This window comes from Eptatretus burgeri, chromosome 7 (genome assembly GCF_056783735.1).
Source record: "Eptatretus burgeri isolate ZD-2024b chromosome 7, Ebu_testis_v1, whole genome shotgun sequence".
Taxonomy (NCBI): domain Eukaryota; kingdom Metazoa; phylum Chordata; class Myxini; order Myxiniformes; family Myxinidae; genus Eptatretus; species Eptatretus burgeri.
This window is the reverse complement of record NC_140967.1, coordinates 86,374,610-86,397,448: the sequence shown is the minus strand read 5'-3', so window position 1 is coordinate 86,397,448 and position 22,839 is coordinate 86,374,610. Positions and strand designations below refer to the sequence as shown.

The 22,839-nt window shown below is 43.1% G+C and overlaps 1 protein-coding gene across 2 annotated transcripts in view; it reads left to right on the top strand.

Annotated features, from left to right (window-relative positions):
* MEIOSIN (meiosis initiator) overlaps positions 1-9,927 on the top strand; it is a 39,878-nt gene extending 29,951 nt beyond the window's left edge. For both annotated transcript variants that reach the window (XM_085889393.1, XM_085889392.1), the window contains exon 7: positions 7,828-9,927. In XM_085889393.1, coding sequence (XP_085745519.1) covers positions 7,828-8,084 — 257 coding nt within the window. In that variant the 3' untranslated portion in view covers positions 8,085-9,927. The remainder of the gene's footprint in view (positions 1-7,827) is intronic.
* Positions 9,928-22,839: the final 12,912 nt, after the last annotated feature.

Here is a 22,839-nt window from a genome sequence, read left to right as displayed (position 1 = left end):
ATTTTGCCATTCTTCATGATATTCGTTGGCTTCATTTTCAATATCAGTTATCAACAATGTTGTTATTGGGGACAACCTGTCAGAAAAAAACATGCAATAATTATTGGTTGTATCATGATTTAATTCTGGATAAAACAACAAATAATGAATTGGTTTCAGTATCTCACCTCTCATCTTGTGAAAACGATTAATCTGCAAGGTTAGAGTAATCATGCGAACACTCCATTTTCTGAATGAAACATACTAAGTTTGCGTTTGGTATTAAATAGTCCGAGTTGATTACATAAGGCCAAAAAAAAAAATAAAATAATGTTGCATTGGCGTAACCCGCCCAACCCTAAAAATTCCGCCGACCCTACGTTTTTTTTTTGTTTTTTTGCTATCGAAAAATTTTGCCGACCCTATTTTATTGCTATTTTTGTTGTTTTGCTATCGTTTTCAAGTATCTTGTTGATTGCGATCGCGATCGCAAAAACCCGGAAGTGTTTCGGACAGAACCCGCCGACAAAAAGGGTGGTACTCGAGCCGGGGGAGATTTTGGGAGGGATTTATTAGGAAGAAAAAGAAAAAAAAAAAAAAAAGGATCCCGACCGACCTACCCTATTTTTCAGTGACCCGTTACGCCAATGCAACATTTTTTTTTTTGGCCTAATGGAAAAGGTTTAACACAATGGGTTTTTTCGGGTGCGTCTCAAAGGAAATGACTTTGGGCTTTTGGGGCTTGGTTCGGGCAAGGGAGCTTGTCTGACTCATTTTAACACAAAAATAAAACGACTTGCTACAGATGATTTTAAGAAGAAGTTTGATAAAATAATAAATAATGTTGAATTTGGAAAGACAATGAAAAATACAAGTCTGGAGACGGCGATGGTTCATGAGCAATGTACACGTTTCGCCTTTTTTATTTTTTGACCTTCGAGGAGACGCCACGGGCAAACTGGCGGGAATCGGGAAAAATGCAAATGATGAAAGTTGTAGTACTCGAAGAGCACTACTTGAATACCAACTTTCATTCGAAACAGTTGAAAACTCTAGGAGCTCGATGCCCAGTTTATTGATTTTTTTGACATTTTCTAAGTTCGTGATCTTTTGACCTTGACCTTGGGACGAAAATGAAAAATCGAGCTCCGTGGGGCTATGCAGGTACCATTGGGCTAACCAAATACCGAAACCCCTGCCAGAGTCGACAAACCCCCTCGGAGAAGATGCAATTGAAACCAGCTTCCTCATAAAAACGTGTTTTTTTGGACGTGGCTCCGCCCATAATGGGCGCAGCACGCCCATTCTCCGGAAAACACAACTAGATCATGATACAAACCTCCCACCCAAATTTTATCAAGATCAGATCAAAACCCACGGAGCTATGCTTGGGACAGACACACAGACAGACACACCCATAACGAATGTAGTGGTCACTCACTGACTCGTGAACCAATATGTGGCCCAGGAGGTGGTCAGACAAGAGCATCAAGAGAAATTTATAATTTCATCTTTGCTCAACAAAGACACTGAAACCAAGAACCAAGTTCCCAGTTATTATTTATGAATATTTTCTTTGGTTTCAGACCAGGTCACTCTTCCCTGGATATGCTGCTTCTGCTCTCCCAACAATGGATGGAGGTCCTCAATGCCAGACAGGAAATCCGAGCCGTATCCCTGGACATATCACGTGCTTTTGACACAGTCTGGCACCCTGCCCGACTCACCAAACTCTTCCCATGGTAGCCAAGGCCATCTCCACTCATGGCTCGCAGACTTCCTCTCCTGTCGCAGTCAACATGTGGCCCTAAATTGAGTTCTTTCATACCCTCTTCCTGTCCAGGCTGGAGTTCCTCAAGGTAGCGTTCTGGGACCTGTTCTTTTTCTGGTTTTCATCAATGATCTCTCCGACTCTCTGGAAAATCCTCTATCTCTTTGCTGATGACTCCACCCTCTGCCGTACCATCGGTCATCCCTCAGACAGGCAAGCAGCAGCTTCTTCGCTCACTGCAGATCTGGATAAAAATCACAAACTGGTCCAACACGTGGAACATGTCTTTCAATCCGGACAAATCTCACACTCTCACTATGTCTCTTCGAAAGGACCGTTTAGAACCCCCCCCCCCATCCACTTTCTCAACAATCCTCTGGAAGAAGTCCTTTCTTTCAAGCTTCTGGGTCTCACTATCTGCCATGACCTTTCCTGGGAAAGCCACATTTCAAATCTCGCTTCCAAAGCCAGTCGCCGACTGGGAATCCTCCATCGTGCAAAATCCTTCCTCGGCCCTCCTGAGCTCCTGACCACTTACAAAGCTTTTGTCCGTAGCCTGATGGAGTACTGCTCTCCCCTCTGTGTTGGTGCTCCTGCCTCCCACCTTTCTCGGCTTCACACTGTAGAAACCAGGGCATTTCGAATCATCGGCATCTCCCGCAATGAGGCTGAGTCTTTGGGCCTCTCACTCAATCACCGCAGGTTGGTCGGTGGTCTGTCTGTCTTCTACCGTCTCCTCTCCAGCCTTGCCCCCCCCCCCTGCTCTCTCTCTGCGATTTGTCCCCACCACATTTCCACAGGGCGCTCAAGGTCCGCCAACAACCCCCTTCTGGTAAAACTACCAAAATCACGAATCACTGCTCACCTTCACTCTTTCATTCCTCTTTTTTTCCCGCCTTTGGAATAAACTCCCTCACTCTATTCTTTCCGATTCTTCCCTCCAGGCTTTCAAAACAGCTGTTCACAACCACCTCTTATCATCCCCAATCCAAATCCTCGATCTTATTTCCCCCCGATAATCCACCCAAGCCCACTTCCTTCAAATTTCCTGCTTTCCTTCCTGAAAGTCCCTGTAATGTCCATCTTCTATTCCCCATGTTCCCCGTCCCATCCCTCTCCCTTCCACAGATCTAATGCGACTGTTCCCCACTGTTTTGTCCCTCCCACTCCCGACCCTCGTCTCATTCCCCCTTGCTGTGCGTTGTGTGTTAGCTCTCACACGAGCCTCGACAGGGAATACAAAATATATATATATATATATATATATATATATATATATATATATATATACATATATATATACATATACATATATATACATATATATACATATATATATATATATATACATATATATACATATATATACATATATATACATATATATACATATACATACATATACATATATATACATATATACATATATATACATATATATATATATATACATATACATATATATATATATATATATATATACATATATATATATATATATATATATATACATATACATATATATATATATATATACATATATATATATATATATATATACATATATATATATATACATACATATATATATATATATATATATATATATATATATATATATATATATATATATATATATATATATATATATATATATATACATACATACACATACACTCGATGGACATGAATGTGATAAGAAAATTAAGTTATTGCCTAAAGTAGAACATGAGCAAATATTCGTTGGTTCGCTCTGAGTATAATGAAAATATGAAAGGACTGATTATGTTGGGGGGGGGGGGGGAGAAGTGTTTTAATCAGTAAGTCTCAATTTTTCATTTGCTTATATGGGAGGGAAGGGAATAGGTGGGTATGTGTGTCTCCCATTTTGAGCTTTTGGGGCTTGGGTCAGATAGTTTTTCCCTTTTTTCCCCATTCATTTTAATGGACATCCCAGAAGCAACATTCTTCCTCTACTCTACTCCTATCCAATCGCTCCTCCATCCTTCCCCTCCCATCCAATCCCTCCTCTATCCTTCCCCTCCCATCCATTCCCTCCTTTATCCTTCCCCTCCCATCCAATCCCTCCTCTATCCTTCCCCTCCCATCCAATCCAATCCCTCCTCTCCCATCCAATCCAATCCCTCCTCTATCCTTCCCCTCCCACCCAATCCCTCCTCTATCCTTCCCCTCCCACCCAATCCCTCATCTATCCTTCCCCTCCCATCCAATCCTTCCCCTTCTCTATCTGATCAGGTATGGGACCATGCGCCGGAGCAGTGCGTCGCTGCGTCCACTTTCCGCCGGTATTCCAGGGGCCTCTGTCTGGCCATTCCCCAGGTCGATGCTGAACAACCTGCTGTAACCACGAGGCACATGGTCGGCCCATTGGCCTCCTCCACTCATGAGCAGGATCAGAATCAAGAAAACGAGTCATGTCCATACAGCCACAGATGATTATCACGGACTATGCAGGTAACAAATCTCATTTGAGTCTCTCTCAGTAATCGCTCGTTGGACACAAAATCCGACCAGCGATAGCCAACAGTTCTCTAAAGAGACCTTTTACCAAAAGAATCAAATCTCCATCTCAAATCCATGGTCAGAGTCCAAGTCTCGCATCCACAGAGCAAGACTGGAAGCACAAAGGACCTGAAGACTCGACTTTTGTCGTCCTGCACAGGTACAAGCAGCATTCACACCCCATTATCCAGTGAATCCATGACTCCACAGGTCTGACCCAGGCATCCATTGACCTCTGGCTCATAGCCAGCAGAGACATGAATATCACTGCCAAGGCAAGTGAATCTCTCCATGACCTCAACATTCTCACAACAAACAGGTACAGACAAGATAGCAGCATCCAAGAGATCATTGAAAGCCTAGATCTTAGTTTTTAACCAAGAAACCCATCATCCCAACGGCTTTGACTCCCCATTCAGCACCTCAAGGGCTCCCCAAAGGATATCCAGATTCTCCGCAAAGATGCATCATCTGCGAAATAAAGGTCAAAGATCTTGACATTCCCAAATGATGCACCGCAGCTTGATCTCTCCAACATCCTCCACCGAATCCAGTCCATACAAGTGCTGAAAAGTGTGGGGGCTAGTACACACCCCTGACGAACTCCAGTAACAACTGGAAATAACTCAGAGATGGTATCACCACATCTCACAGCACTCTCAATACCAGAGTATAGTTCAGATATCAGAATGATCAGTTTTGGTGGCACCCCTCGAAGACCAAAAATCCTCCAGAGGGCATCCCAATTGACTGAATCAAACCCTTTGCAGAGATAATCTTCGGCTGCAAGCAGCCCCTGCCGAAACTCTCCTCTGCGTTCAGTGAGGACCCAAAAGGCAAGGATACAGTCAATCGTGATCTCTTTGGTGTAAAGCCTGATTGCTCCGAGCACTGGTGCTCAAGCAGATAGTTGTGAACCCCATCAAGAATTATCCGAGCAAAGACAATGCCTCACACTGAGAGCAGCGTCACCCATCAGTAGTTGTTGCAGTCCTGGCACTGATTAGGATTACAAGGAAATTATGTGCAGGAGGAGGCCATTCAGCCCATCATACCTGTGCCACACCTATACCAGATTTAATAAATCCATCAATCACCCTTCTCTTTCCAGAGAGGGATAAGAAGTCCCCTCTTCCAGTCAGTTGGGATGATGCCTGTGTTCCAGGCAGAGCACAGATCCGCATGCAATGACACGAGTACAGCATTTACACCAGCCTTGAGAAGTTTGGCATGGATGCCACAGATCCCAGGAGCTTTAGTCCATTTCAACCGGTTCACCGCAGCCTATGTTTCCACAAACAAAGGTGGATCACAGTTGATTGGAGGGTCAGCAATTGGGTGTCAGCAGTTACTATCCCAACTCGACAGCTGGTGGATCAGCCTGGTACAGCCGCTCAAACTAACCGGCCCAGCAGGCCTTCAGAGGAGTCAACCGGGCTCCTCTGTCAAGAGCCCTCCACCCTCCGCTCCAACTGCAGTACACCGAGGGACGGGCTTGGAGGAACGCAATGCGCAAATTCCCCTGTAAGCAGGATGAGAATCACTTGACCACAGTTGATGCTCTACCCCCACAGATTCCTCACACATTGGCCTCCTTGTCCACCCTTGGTGCATGTACAGTTTTACGCCTCAGCTCAGCTCTGCCATTAAGCCTGGCCGTGAGACTCTGGTCAATGGTATGCAGTGTCCCTCAAGACAAATTCTTCTTCGCCTTACAGTGAGTCCCAAGACATTCAGCGGCAACATCAAGGACAGTGTTCTTGAAGGGACTCCACACCTCTTCAGGATTCCCCAAAGCACCCAGACCCCCCAAATCCCCATTCAGCCTGTTCGCAAACTCTTCAGCTACCTCTCCTTGAGCTTACAAACATCCAGCCTCGGCTGGGCTGGGAATGTGCCACTCACAGATTCAAGCTGCAACTTCAGAGTTGTTACAACAAGCCTGCGGTTATTGAGGAACTGAGCACTCTGGTAGACCCTGCAGTTCTGGATCATCCTCCAGCGACAATCTATGAGGACATGGTCCATTTCCTTTTCCACATCACCGGCGTTGGAATACCAAGTCTAGAGATGAGCTTGTGCATGCTAAAATGATGAACCAGCCACTCTAAGTCCATGACTCCTCTATCCTTCCCCTCCCATCCCTCTCCCCTCTTCCCTCTCCCCCCCCCCCCATATTCCCATCAATGAAGCGACAGGTTGTATTTTGCCAGTTAAACAATAAAAGTTAACATACCCAACATTAAATGAATCACACTATATCAATCTTAACAGAGTCTGTCATGTGTAAGTGATACTGACTCTGTGGTCTGAAAAGCAACTTATGAAATTGGGAATGTTTATCGAGCTTCTGACATACAAAGAAACCACAATTAACCCCTTCGGACTGAGGGTGATTCCTGTTGCCAAGGGAATGAAATGGAATCTATATTGTAAATAGATTAAGAGTTTTGGTTGCGACAAGGACATGAACAATCAATCAACAGGTCCTCACTTACAGTACCTTAAGAGTGCTTTCTAATCATGTCCAATCGTGAGACAATCAATGCACCATTTAATTATCATTAGATAAAAAAGTGAAAGACCTGAAAACAAATTCTGAATAGATTTTGAATACTGTCAGACCCACTGAAATACGTTTCTGGAAAATGTTGCGAATAGCAGGGTATTGTTTTAATGAAAAAAGGGGGGGGGTAGGTTCTCAGCTGTTCACGATTCATTAGGGGAAAAGACCCCCCCAAAAAAAAAATCAAGTGTGGGAAGGGGGTAGGCGGGGTCGCGAAAAAGCACGCAAAAAACAAAAACAAAAAAACCAATACGTGAAGCAGGTCACATTTTATAAACCGCAATTACACAAGATCCATGAATAGCAGGGTCTGACAGTACTTAAAATAGATCCCTCTGAAGCAATAATTGTGCAGTAAATGATAATTCCAAAGAAAGTACTTCATTAAAACCAATTTGAAAAACAGCTATAAATTGACTCACAGTAACCAAAATTGGTCACTATGTATTAAAGGGTTAATTTATGGCCAAACTGAAATCCATTTAAAGAAATGAACAAGGATTCTTAAAACCCAGTCTAGTCCTCAAGGGTTGTTTAAAAAAAAAAACTATTTGAAAGATTTCATGCAATTCTAGTCTTCCTTGATAATGTCCATTTTCCTTCTTCCACAGAATCATCCAAAAGTGAAAGCTAAATCTTGAACAGTTTTTGAAATATCGTGTACACGAGCCGAGTTACCAAGATGGTTGCCATGGCAACATAATTCAGCCAATCACCACCATGATCTAAACAGGTCGAGATAATGTCATGAGGAATAGATATCTGCAATATGGAAGCTAAATGTTCAACCCTTTTTGAAATAGCACGTACTCAAAAGTACATGGACAGATGATCAGTCAGTCAGCCGGACGGAGCTCATTTTAATGTCCCCCAGCTACAACTTTAGAGGGGCAGGGGACAAAACAATTGTGCATCGGTGCATATCTGTCTGTTTTCATTATTTGAATGTCATCAACCTCTTTTAATCTCGTATATCCCTTCATTCCAGATTCTGTGTACGGGACAGATAAACGTACTCTTGATGCATCTGATCACCACATAAAGATGAATATAGTTTCAGGTTTTCACAAGAATGCTATGACCAAAAAGGAGAATGATGGCCTAATTGCAAAATCGCAAAAGTCAAGAAACCCCAAAAGGCAAAAATTGGTGCATGAAGCAAGAGGGGAATGGATGGAAAACCCACGAGTCAACCCTCATCGGGAGAAGAATGCTTTCCTTGACAAAGATATGTTCATTTGGTAGGCCGAATAAGGATTGTGGTTGCAGAAGCTCATGGCCTCACATGAGGTATGTTGTGTGAACCTGTGATAAAGACGCAACACATGCAAAATAAGTACACACCCTCTACACAACACCAACCCAGGACACATCCTCCACAAACACCAAGCCTATCTGCACCACAGATCCAATCAAAACATGCATTTACTAGGAGGGAAGGGAAATAGCAGGGAGAGGGCAAGCGTAATTTGGGTTTGGGGAGACAAAATAAATTTACCCAATGTAATTTTTGACCCAAGACATCACTTTTTCCCTCTTATATGAACTATTATTTTGAAGAGTTGGGGTAGTCTTCTGTTAAGAAAAAAGAAAACGTGCACATTCTTTAAAGTACTGTATTTAAAAGTGAATTCAGCAGCAGCAACACGGTGAAGTCTAAAACAGTGTCAGTCCTGTGAGAGTCGCCATTATTCACAATTTTTTTGCAATTCGTTCATGCCTGTCTTTTTAACTTTAACTTTTTTTTTTGAAGCATCAGTCTGCTTTATGCTAAAAATATGAATTTTTATTTGTAAAGGTTATTTTTATTTTGTAAATGTTGTTTTCCACATCCTTTGCAAATGTCCTTGCTATTTCAAATCACTTATTGATTATGAATTTTTGCTGTCTGCTCTCATGTTTTCACTTTTTATACTGATCCCATTTGGTCCACAAGTGCAGAAATTAGGATGAAAGCTCATGCTTTTGAAAATTTTTTTAGGCTTGTGCACAAGCCTTAATTTGACCCCAATTTATAAAATGTGAGCTAAAGTGATGTCATTCAAATTTTGATAATTTGTCGTACGAGTTGTCAGCAATGAGTTTTGAAAATATGTCCAGCATGGGGGGTGGGGTTGAGCAGTTATAATTAAGAATTTGCTCTTCCAAAAATGTTTACCAAATGGGTAAATTTTTTTCACAACTTTTACAGGGGTAGAGTAGAAGTTACCTGTAAACGTGCGAATTGTTCGTTTATTTACAGTTTGTGAAACTGATTCCTGAATACATTATTTCTCTTTATCGAGTTTCTTTCAGCATTTTATTTTCTGTCTTGACATTCTTATGGTAAAACCATTAACACCAGAGATTGAGAGATGAGATTGCATAGTTGCTCGTTATCGTTTAAGCAAATGGGTTACAACGAGATGTTGGATCTCATCTCTCAAATTCTGATAATTTATATTACGAGTTGTTAGTAATGGGTTTATAAAACACATGTCCAGCTGGAGAGTTTGAGTAGTTGCAATTGAGAGAAAAATTTGCTCTTCCAAAAATGTTTACCAACTGGATAGTTATAATTTTTTCCCACAACCTTCACAGAGGTAGAGTAGAAGTTACCTGTGAACGTGTGAGTTGTTAGTTTATGAAACAGATTTGTGAAACTGATTCCTGAACACATTACCTCTCTTTATTGACAGTCGTCTTGAAGCATTTTATTTTCTGTGTTGACATTCTTATGGTAAAACCAAGATTTAGAGATTTGATTGTACATTTGCTGTTTTTTTTTTTTTTTTTTAATAGTTTCATCAAATGAGTTACAATGAGATGTTTGATCTCTTGTCTTCAATTTGTCCCTCAGTTTTTTATTTTATTATTATCATTATACAAATTTAAGATGTGTTTTGATGTTCTGTTGTTGAAAATTAACTGTTCGTGCTGTTATGCCATGAAGTTGTGATAAAATTTGGAGGTTACTGAAATTGTTTATCCAGTGTTAACATTGTTACCGAGTTGAAGGTATGTTTTGCTCAAGTTACAAATTGACCGTTTTCTTGATTCATTCCCAGCAACAACATTACCAGGAACTCCAATAAATACTTATATTGAAGGAATTGTGTTTGTCATTCATTGTATAATTTACTTGGTATTTTAAAAGTTAAAAAGACAATATAGCCATCATTTTGTATATGTGAGAGATGACAGTGACTCGAAGTGAAAAACAAACCCCCTTTTTCATCTGAAACACCTCCTCCCACCCCCGACCCCAATAAATGATCCACAAGATCTAATAAATGTTGGAGGATTTTTTTTGCACTTGGTTCATGGCTGCCGTTAAATTTTTTAACTTTTGCTTTTTTTTTTTGAAGACTGGTTGCCCAAAAAAATTATGTAAAATTGTAACCCCCCCAAAAAAAAATTCCCGTTGATGTTAAATTGCTTAAAGTTGTGCATATTTTAAAACCTGTGTTTTCATGCGATTCATTGGGAGGAAATTGTGTGGTGTGAATGTTGAACTCTGACACTGAAAATAATATGACCAACAATGCATTCCAACCACACCTACTGACCTTTCTCAAGAGTGAAGAGTAATTCTAAACTTCCCCTATCAAACAAAGAAAAAAAAGGTGGTGGGTCAGGCTGGACAACTTTTTTGTTTTAATACGTTTAGAATTATTGTCTTCACTCTTGTAAAAGGTCAGCGGAGACGCGTTGTATTCCGTGTTGCTGCCCAAAATTGTCATATTCACGGTTGGAGAACTCAATATTGATTCATGTGATTTCTATATACCAACCGCAAATCTTTACACATAAATCATACATATATACAGCAGACCCTCCCCGTTCACGGGGATTGGCAAAATCACAATGTGCAAAGTTAAGACCTTATCTTATGGGAAAAATAGGGTTCGGGGAAACAACTCTAAATTTTATCAACTTTTTTGCCTGAACTAGTCGCAAAAATGAAAAACACTTAAAATTGTACTTGCATTATTTTGATGATGGAGGGCATTGGAGGTCAATATGGCATCGGCGACCCTGTCTTAGGATCGTCAGGGTCATCAGACTTTGAAGAAGGTGGTGATCTTTGTCGACTTTGTCTTGGTCTGCACGTCCTTATGAGGTGCCATGACAGTATCCATCACATGCTTGAATGTCAAGCACCTCTCCATGAAGACTTCTTCTTCTTTTAATGGCGTTTTCAGAGCTGTGAGGCTCTACATACGCAACACACCAAAGCACTTCAGCTGGAGCAGACAAGTCTGGGGGACTATATATTGTTAGATCTGTTTCTTATAAAAAATTTCAACAATGATTTGCAGAATTGAGGGTGCTTCTGGCTCAATTGGCACAGTGTATCCAGTACACCTGACCAGCTGATTCCCATTTCTCTGGCAGAGTGGAAGAGGCATGATCTGGGTCCCCTGTACCAAGGGCATTGTGTGAAGATGTGATCCAAATCTTCGGGAACCTGACACCGCTTGCAGAGCCCCATTGGGCGACACCCTATCCCAGCGTTTCTCAACCTTTTTACCCTTGTGGAACCCTTGAAATAGTTTTCATGTCTCAGGGAACCCCTGCATAAAAATTATTTACCATTATTAATATCTCGCTCTTATATTTTTATCGTAATTCACATGGTAAATATAATATTTTTTCGGATACCTGGTTTAAGGAAAAAAATGACCCCCTTTTTGTCAAATTTATTGGCAATGAAAAAAAATACATACTGCTCGTTTATGAGACCTCACACCGATGTTTTAATTCACAAAAATATTATTTTTTTTTGTTTGAAAACATCATTTTTGAAAGTGTTTGTCAACCCCGAGTCTGTTTGACAATTAAAAAACACACCTCATGTAACTTGATCAACAAAACTTAAACAAATAAAGCTGAAGCAATAAAGGTAAACAGAAGAACTAACCTTGAACTAACTAACCTTGACAATAATTCAACCGGGATAGAGCGAAACTGTGATATGGAAACCCGCAATTGGGGTGGGCCTCCTGAAGATATATCTCCAAAAATAATAAATGTCAGTGTGTCAGTCCATCAGTGTGTCTCCTCAATATTTCCAAAAACATGAAACCTGGCGGCCCCAAACTTTGCCTGCGTATGAAGGGAACTCCAAGGGATTTGTCTATGCAATTTTCTCCAAAAATTAGTATAATGGGTTAGTGGGTGATAGAAAACTAAGTAAATAAAAATCTTGCCAATTAAACTTGATTGATAATTAACTTGGGAAAAAGTAAATGTTTTTGGTATATAGCATAACGATAACCCTTTAATGAAAAATGTACTCAAATATAACATGATTATTACATCTACGTACTTGAACATGCATCTATTTTAATAATATATTTGCATTTTAAATGACATAAAATCTCTTTTGTACTGGAAGAGGATCAATCTGCTTGGTAAAAGTGCCCCTTGTTCCCCTAAACAGATTGGCCTTCCAAAATAATCTTTAATCATTATTCAGTATAATATAATTACCCATTATTTGATTTTATTCTGCTAATTAAGGGATTCTCTTATACAAATAATTATATGGCATCTGAAAGTGTGGTTGGAGGCACCATTCCAGCTTCAATTGAATGTTTGCTTCAGATGATATCCAGATGTCTTTTTAAACTCTTGCAACTTTCAGATTATAAATCGTTCCCTAGCCTTTTAATTCAGTCTTACCTCTGGACCAAGAAGCCATGTGTGATCCATTCTAGCACCCAAAGTCTTGACGTCATTCTGTCTCGAGGATGATCAAAACATCGCTGGATGATCTCATCCCCTCTGATTAAAGAATATTATAAAAACTCCCGTCAACCTTTAGGTCATAAATGTTCCTTATCCTTTCAAAATTCAGCTGACCTCCAGACGGCTGCTGCAACAAAGCTGTGAGTGATCTCTTCCCTGAACCCTCAACATGTCAGCACATCTGGAGGATGAACAGACAGTCTCACTGAATACAATACAAGAATTCAAAGTTTCTATGTATTGCAGGATCAGAGGAAGACTGTGTGGCTCATTGAATTCCTCTGAATTCTCCATAATCGATACATTTGTGTCTGTTTATGTTTTGTGTTTAATAATTGACTCAAATGTACAGGATGAATTGAGAATTTCTTCAACATGAAAATTGGGTGTTTTGGTTAATTTAAACCTCTTTTGAAGATGATGGCCTTATTTAATCACCTCATCAAGGAGTCATCCTTGGTCAACCCCTTTGTCAGCCCTCTTTCACCTCACTGGGGTCTTAATTCGCCTTTTTTTTTTGGCTGCTCAACAATGCCTCGACTTGGAATTGGCCAAAATGTTTTTTTTTAACGATAAAGCACTCAATTCCACCTCCCCCTCCCACTTTCCTCACTCATCTTATCAAATGCCTGATTATTATACCTATGAATTGCTGGTTACATCGCAATGCTTCTAAATGTCCAGAGACACCAGTGTTAATAGCTTTATTATTGCATTTCCGAACATGCGATAAGCTTTCAAATCTCTTAACTGGAGTAGCAGAAACGACTGCTGAAATAAAAAGTGTTGATTTGTCCAATTCAGACATTGTTTGACACTCCGAGTGTTTAATATGGGCAATCACTAATCGCTTGCCAAACCTGCCATTCCTCATCAACCGTTTTGTTGGAGTGCTTAAACCATATGGCGAACACTCCACAAACTGCTTAGATGTTCATTTGCAAGCCATGGCAAAAGTACCAGGAGTACTGCTAAACAATCAAAAATGCATCAATTTACTCGAACACAGTTCAGGGCCAACATGCCTGTGTTTGGCTATGCGCTGTCACACCGTGCCTTGGGCAGTAGCTAAACTGCTGAAAATGTGCAATTTTATTTTACACGATGTTTCCCCTATTTGTACGATATGCTTTCATGACACGACCCATCACTTCGACATAAATAGGTATATATCATAAAATTTAATCGATGTTACCCCACCCACCCAAATTTCTTCAGCAGTTTTGTTGGAGTGCTTGCTTGAGTGCTCAAGCCACTTGGCAAGCACTCTACAATCTACGGCTATACCACGGCTCAGTTTTCCATGGGGACATATCTCTGTACTGGAGTTAGGAAGGCTGTTAGATAGGAAGGAAGGAAGATAGGAAGGAAGGCAAAATAAGAGTAATAGAATGAGTTTTAAAAAAAAATGTTTTCAGTGGCTACAAAGCAATAAATCCCCACATCATGGCAGGATAGCAGAGATGTACACACATTCGTTCTAAGCTGTGTAGCCTCAGTTTGAATCCCGACACCCAAGTATAAACTGTCATTCCAGTGTTTCACAGGCAGGGTGATTCAATGTGTGTGCCCTCTCTTAGATGGACGTTGAACTGGGTGTCATCTGCTGGAATTCCTTTTCTCACTGTCCCTCTCCTCCCATCAGAAAAGTCATAGGTTGTATTTGCTAGTCTATAATAAATGTCAGTGTCAGTCAGTGTGTCTCTTCCACAACTCCAAAACCATGAAACCTAAAGGCCCCAAACTTTGCTTGCAAACTACGGAAACTGCAAGGGAGTGTGAATGAAAATTGGGTCTTTGCGTGAATTTAAACACCCTTTTTGAAGATAATTAATGGCCTCGTTGAATTATCCTCCATCAAGGCTTCATCCTTGGTCAGCCCGATTGCCCTCGCTAAGGGTCTTGTTTCGCTGTTTTTTGGCCTGCTCGACAATGCCTCGACTTGGAACAGGCCGCAACAGTGTAAAGAATAAAGTGCTCAATGTTTTTCTTTTAACTTTCCTCACTCATACCGGCATGAGAAAATTCCGCGAATTCGCGGAATTCCGCGAACTTATTTACCCAGGAACGTTCCTGAGTTAAGCACAAATCCGTTGAGAAAAAATAGGGGGTATGGGGGGGGGGGGTTAAGTCAATTGTTGGGAGTGATTTCACGCCGCCGACGATTTTTATTAAAAAAAAAAAGTATTCCGAGGTCCCGAATACAGATTCCCGACACTCTGCACCGACGTCATTGCCAGATTCATTAACATAGCATTCGGACCACCTCGCCGCATTACTCCTGAAACTGTCACAGCAGCATTAATCGAGCTAGAGGCGTGGTGTTCCGAGTGTGCAAGGCCAAGGTCGCTTCTAAAACATGGCCGCATTCAGTAGCCGCAGGCTGTCCTGGGAGTGTGATGCTTGTTTGGCTGCACTAATTGACAAGACTTGCAAGAATTCCTGGAAGTGGGAATGGCTGGAGCGTATGCCATACCGTACGGTGGCTTGTGGGGCTTTCATTAAAAAGATAGCCCAGCCAGGAAAGGCTGTATGCACATGGTGCTCAAAGGAGATTGTTTATGGAGGACGTGGGTACAAGTCATTGGAATCCCATGCGGAGAGCAAGAAGCATCGTGATATTCAGAGAATCCGGGCATCCAATTACAGTCTTCCGGGTAAATATAGCCTTGGGCTTTATACATGTACAGTTATCAGTATACATGTACACAGTAGATATCTATGCTGTCAATGTAGTGTAGTGTGGTGCACTTTCACTACAGTAATAAATTATGTTAATTGGCAAGCAAGCCACAACTCAGAATTGGGTCAATCTTGTTTCCCACCAATAGCACCTGGCAATGACTAATAGTCTGAGGCTTAGTGTACTCACTGTACTGGTCACTGTATTCACTTTCTGAAGCACGTATTATAAATGGTGATTGGCTTTTCTTTTTTTTACTCTGCATTGGCTTTGGGTTTTGCTTTTTCTCCAGGTGTTTCCTCACCTTCTGCTGCCTCTTGCACTGCTGCTTCTATTGCCCCCATCCCCTGTACACCGATGCCTGCTGTACCAATAGGTGACAGGGTATCCAATGCTCAAGCCATGGTCCTTGCCTTCCTCGCACAGCATTCCCTACTATTCAGCCTTGCCCCTGAACTGATAAGCCTGGCCAAAGCACTCAACCTGGATGCAAAGGCCCTTGGTCAGCTCACAATGGACAGGACATCTGCTTCCTACAAGCTTAGGTTTGGACTAGGACATACCGTACATCACCAGTTGAGATCAGCACTGCAGAGGGAATCCTTCTCTCTGAACATTGATTAGTCAACAAGCACAAACCATCAGAGGGTCTTATGTGCCCTGGCCAGTTACTACAGCCCACTGCATAAGCAGGTCATAGTGCAGCATCTAGAGTCCCTTGTGATCAAAGTGGACAGTGCCTCGTTGCACCAGGAACTGGTTGACTTGTTGAAGAAGTATGAGCTGCCGTGGAAGAACTGCATATCCATCCTCATGGACTCCTGCTCAGTCATGCGGGATTCCAAGTCAGGAGTCGAAGTTCGCATCAGGGAAAACAATGCCCCACACATGTTGGACATAGATGGGGACTCCTGTCACCATGCTCACAATGCGTCCAAGAAGCTGAGCGACCCATTCGACAACTTCGCAGAGCGCATGCTCTCTGACATCTACAATGACTTCAAGTGGTCACCTGATTTAAAGCAATTCTTGCAGGAAATGTGTGGGCTGATTGGTGTCAGGTATACCATGTCAGAGTGGTATGTCAGTCACAGGTGGGCTCTCTGTGTATGATGTCAGTGTTGACACTCTGCGGCTGTAGGATGCCTTTGTTGTCTTCCTCTCTCAAGCTGATCGCACACACCACTTGTCACGGGTTGTGGAGGTCTACCTCGTAGACACAAAAGGAGGCACGTAGACACAAAAGCCAAGGGGAGAATACACCAGATCCATGATCTGAAGAAGAAGAATATGACCAAAGATGGCAAGGCACGAAAGGAGCGTATACTGCAGCGAGTCTTCCACAATAAGAAATTGACGAGACTGATATTGATGTTCTATACATCAGTGTTCCCGCTGCTGAAGAAGTACGTCCTCCCGTTTGAGATGAAGGCCCCACTGATCCACAAGCTCATTGACCAGCAGGTGGACCTTGTCCGAGAGTTCATGGCCTGCTTTGTCAAACCTGAGAAGCTGCCATCCTCAGGCAAGAGACTTCAGACCCTCGACCTGGATGAGAAAGCCAACCTGCTGCAAGTGAAGATGTTTCTTGGAGTTGGTGTGTCTGAGATTGTCAACACTGCCCGTAGTGGAGATGGAGAAGTGCATGACTTCTTGTCTATGTGTGGAGAAGGCCTATGTGACATGTGGAAAGTACCTCCAGAAGAAAATGCCCCTGCATAATGCTGTCCTCAGAAGTGCCTCAGCAATTGATCCACTCAGCAGAGGGCACACTGTCAGCCAGGAGCAGCTCCTGAAGTTGCCATGCCTGGTGACAAATGTCCTTGCACCAGAGGAATGTGATGCCTTTGAACTGGAGGTTCGGAGTTTCCAGATCGACTCTAGCCTGCCACCAGCTCAGGAAGATGAGTCTGCTCGCATCGACGACTGGTGGACCAAGGTCTTTGCAGGTGGAAAGTACCCCCTTCTCTCAAGAATGGTGAAGGCTCTGCTGTCCTGCTTCCATGGGCCACAAGTTGAGTGCCTTCAATCTCATGGGAGATGTCTTGGATGTCAGATCACACCGACTAAACATGGAGACCTACAGCGCAGTGATGGATGTCAACTGTCAAGTACAATCTTCGATCATCAGGAAAAACTGCAGTGGAGTACTACAGTAGGACTGACAAACTGCACAGTCCCATAGACCTAGACCTGTGCAAGAACATGAGGGGAGCCTACAAAACCTACAAGGCAGAACTGGCAGACAGGAGGGACAAAGAAGAAGAAGAAAGAAGGCGAGAAGTGGGTGCAGCTGCTCTCAGTAAGTTGACCAAGCGCAAGACCAAAGAACTGACTGAGAAGGCTGCAAAGAAGGCAAGACTTTCCCACCAACGTGCAAGCAAGAAAAAGCACAACCTGAACCAAAAGACAAAGAAGTGAACAATGTTCAGTGGTTAGGCGCTTGTCGACATTATCGACTCAAGAACTCAACAACTAGTGGATGCAACAGTGTTACCAATTGTGAACTTATTATGCAAACTTATCGTGCAACTTGTTATCAATTATTGTCAACTTATTATGCAAACTTATTATGCAACTTGGTATCAGTTATTGTCCACTTGGTATCAATTGATCAACTTTGTTTAATTTGCTATAAAGACAATGAAAGAATATTATCCCACAGATCGATTCATGATTTGTACAATTAATTTTGACAACAATTTACATTACAACATTGATTAATAATTTGCAAGATGAATTTCATGTCTTCAATGATTGTCTTCAGTCCTTTTACCCTGTTAACAAGGACAACACTATACACAATCCTCTTAAAAGGGACCAGGAAATGCAGTAGAATGCAGGTGAGAACACCTGGAACCTTTAGCGTTCGGGGGCCCCCCAGGCCCCCGAACCCCGGCCTAAAGATTTTTTCGCCTCGGCCCATCGTTTTTTTTTTAGACTCACTCTCATGCCTGCTCATATCATCGAATGCCTGATCTTCATACCTCTGAATCACTATATACATTGCTTTTTTAAGTGTTATAGTTTTCAAATCAGGAGCTTGGAGCAATTTTATGCATTATAATGATGCAATTTTCCAGGATCTACTCTCACGGACTAAAGTATATCAAATCAAAATATAAATTTTGGTTCTGAGGATCAGATCATGTGGACAAAATAACTTGAAATCTGGAGTGAAATCTGAAAATGTTAAGAAATCGGCGAAGTTTTTGGTTTTGTGGGTATATCCCATTACCAATCAGCTTGATAAGCCAGCCGTTCATCAACCATTTTGTTGGAGTGCTTAAGCCACTTGAGGAGCACCCTACAGTTGAGAGCGCTATTAGCACACAGTTTGTCCCAATCGGGAGGACTCGGCAGATGCTGCAAGCATGAAGGAGGTACGTAGACAGCACACACGGCCATGGTACAAATGGGTAGATTTGGGTTTGTAAAGGGATCCCCCACAGGTGTACGCGCATGCCTGCATGCTTGGTTACGTGGAGGATGCGGTGTGCGGGATTCATGGGCCCATGGTGCGTAGTGCTGTGGTAGAGGTTATGCAGCCGTCTCACAAACCCACTTACATGTCTTTATATTCCTGTCAGGGAAGCAATGGGTCGTGGGTGTGTGTGTGTGTGTGTGTGTAAACAAACACACACACACACACACACACGTGGGGACACTATGTGTCTTATAAGTCATCAATGTTTTCCCAGTGTTGCATAATGGAAATGTGGAACAGATAATCATGTTTTCTCTGATCAGCTAAAGGGGTTGCTTATGAAATGTCACACAGCTGGGCCTCCCAGCCCTTCGGGCACAACAACATGTGGGTTGTGACCACTGAGCGCGGGAGAACGTCAAGCTGGTGGAAGATAAGCTGGGAAAGAGGGGCGACCTTTCCATGAACTATTCACCACAGGGGCTTGAAATAGTAAATGGGTGTACCACAAGTGGTCTTGCTTAACATTTGCGTGCAGTCACACAGGGATCAGAGAAAAATGTATATAAACAGATCTGAAGCTGAGCTTTTCAGAGTTGGTCTATGAGAACTATTGTGTGTTCCGAGCCACTCTCCATATGCGCATATGTTTGATGTGTAATAAACTCTTTACCTAAGATCGGTGTGGACAGAACTCGATCTCCACAATTGGCGCAGCGAGCCACATCGGGAGGGGGAGCGATCTTCCCTGGTGAGACAAAGGAGGAAAGAGCCGGCCAGTTCAAAGATAAAGTAAGAAAAGTTGCCCCCTTTCTCGCACTGGTGACACTGGCTCGCTGCTCTCTACGATCTGTCCTTGCCTCGAACAAACAAAGGGGAGAAGGAGTTTCGTGCACATCAAAAAAAGGGGGTACCCAGGAGGATAGGGTCCGGAAAGGGAGATTGAGGGAGTGGAAAGGTGTGAAAACACCCGACCCAGCTCAAGAGCACTCCAGAAGGACCAGGGTCCAAAGGGGAGATTGAGGGAGTGGAAAGGTGTAAGAAACACCTGACCTAGCCCAAGAGCACTCCATGAAGGACCAAGGGAAAATGGGAGGGAAGGTGGTCAAACCTAAACCAGATAAAAATTCACCACCTCCCTATTCAGCCACGGGGTTAATGTACGGAAAATATAGACCTAGGTCATGTGATCAATTAGAATTATGGTACAAATGGACACAAAAGGACCCATATCCATTCCCAAGATGGGAAATCGTGAGAAATTTATCATCTTGACTCAGGCATCGGGCAAGCGACAAGTTGAAGCCCGAACCAGACTTCAAAGCTGTTGAGATGTGGAAGGAAGAAGCATTACAAGTAAACGATGCAGCAAATAGGGTGGTAGCAAATAAAGTGTTAAGACTAAAGGAACAATTTAAGGAAACACAGGGCCCCACCCGTGCAACTTCAGTGCAGGGGCGGGACAGTCAAGGGAGAGTAGCAGGTAACCCACCTGAGAGTTTAGTTGATCCGCCGAGGTTGTACCCAATCCTTTTTGGTTGACACGGCAGCCATTCACTCTACTATCGCAGTTAAGGAACTGCCAGGGGTTGAAAAATCCAGGACTAGCATACAAGTAGTAGGGTTAGAGGTTGGGGTTCAGACATTAGATATGACAACACAGCTACCAGTAAGGTGTGGACCTTTGCAGGAAAAACATGCATTCCTTCTCACAACCACTACGCCAGTAAACTTGTTCGGGAGAGATTTGTTATGTAAACTAGGATGCACGATAGTATGCACTGAAAGGGGGGTTTGTTGACATCCCCCGGGAGAAAACACACTTGGCAGTGATGGTTTTAATGGCACCACACCCGGTTGACTATTGGTGGAGAATGGAGATTACCAAGGCAGCCAATTAGCGATGTTTTAATATGCTTGGATGCAATATTAGCCGAAAAGCAGGATATGAGAGTGTGGCTAGACAATGCACAAGTAACGACACGCACCTATGACCCCCCACATTGTACAATCTATTATGATGCAGATGGAAATGCCGCCGAATTTGCGGAGGGAATTGCTCTGTGCCTGGAAAGATGTGATGATTTATTGGGTTGCCGTTTAATGATCGGTAGGGAAGGTGTTGCAATGGAGATTAAGCTCACGGAGGAACAAAGACAAATGACAAAGTACCTGCCAGGGGTAACCTCGCATGTGAAAACAACTACGGCAGGAGGGCATCACCCAAAGGATTTGGGTCTTATGGTTTATTACCTGCAGGAGGCAGCAGTGACCCACACAACAATATTGCATAGGTTTGCAGATAACGAAGGGTGGATTTGTGATTTTAAAGAACAGGTGTTACAAGGGATGGTGGAGTAGGTTCATTTACCTCCTAAACGGGAGATGTTGATGGAAACTGAAAGTGAAACAAGGGGCGTAGAAAGTCTGTGAGAAAGGCTTCCACAAGAATTGTGGACCTGGCATAATAATGATGTGGGTCGTATCATTGGGGCAGCGCCCCAGGTGGTTAAACTCAAACCCAGAATGCGTTGGCCGAATGTGCGCCAATATCCTCTCTGCAGAGAGGCAAAAGCCGGGATAGCACCGGTAATCGAATCATTAAAGGAACAAGGCATAATTGTGGAAACTTCAAGTCCATGTAACATGCCTATATTACCAGTAAAGAAGCCACAGAAGAATAAGTGGAGATTTGTCCAAGACTTGCGAGAAGTGAATGAGGTGATTCAGGGTGTTCACCCAGTAGTACCCAACGTAGAGGGGTTAATCACCTCTATCCCCGCTGATGCCACTCATTTTACAGCAATTGATTTATGTTCCGCATTTTTCTCAGTTCCCATTGCAGAGGAATCGCAGTACCTATTTGCTTTTACGTACAAGGGCCATCAATATACGTGGACGGTCCTGCCGCAGGGGTTTGCTGATAGCCCTACATTATTCTCGCGTGCATTGCATAAGGATCTAGATGATGTGGTGCTTGAAGGAAATTCAGTGCTGCTACAATATGTGGTCGATTTGTTATGTTCCCCAAACAAGGCAGCGTGTGAAGCAGATACGCTGCAGCGACTACAGGCATTGGCAGAGAAAGGCCACAAAGTAAACAGAGACAAACTGCAATTAGTGCAAGAGAGGGTCAAGTATTTGGGACATCACATTTCGCATGGGAAGAGAGAATTGGACAAGGGTAGGATAACTTCAATTGCGGAACTGCCTCACCCTCGTACAAAAAAAGGAGCTGATGCGATTCCTCGGCATAGCCATCGACTATAGACAGTGGATTGTTGACTATGCAATCCAGACTAAGGAATTGTATGCCATTGTGGGTAATAGTGTTACCCACAATGTTGTGGGTAGTCAGGTCAGGTTCGATCTGTGACCTGCTACAGGTACCATGTAAACCTGTACTAACCTGTTCCATGGTCGGGTTGTCGGCGACTAAACAGTCTCCCCCACCAGGTTTTCTGGTGAGGAGGGTGTTTGGATATGGACACCCAGCAGGATTAAAAACAAAACCTGTCAAAGGGCGGAGGAGCTCCTTGTGAGCCAACGGCCATCCATATCTAGTGCCCAACTGTGTCTGCGGACGTCCTCCTGCAGTTGGGTCACTTCTTATTAGGAGGTTGGTGGCAGGATTTGCACTCCGGCCACCGTAAAACCCTTCATTCCGCAAAACGCAAAAACGCAAAAAAATCTGAAAACCCACTCCGTGGGAGTACCTCCTGTGCAGCTTCCCTTCGCAGGGCAGCTCACCGGATGACGGGATTGGGGCAAAGCCTTCGGGACCCCCAATCTTTGAGAGGAGGGAAACCACGGGGTAACATCCCTGGGTCAGATTGCAGGAGAGTGTGTCAGAGTGGTGGTGAGGTGTCGTCCACCAGACGGCGGTCTCCTTGGGTTAACCTGAGGCGGTCCCTTCGGGTGGGTGCCTGGAATGTCCTATCCCTAAGAGAGGATGATCACCTGTCTCTGTTATCATCTGAGCTCAAGCGTTTGGACATCGGGATTGCAGCTCTCTCTGAGGTTCGGAGACCGGATTGCGGCGAGATAATGGTGGGTGGTTACACCTACTATTGGTCTGGTCGCTCTGATGGTTACCATACCCAAGGAGTTGCTGTAGCTGTGTCCAATAAGCTGGCCCCAATGATAATTGAGGTAAC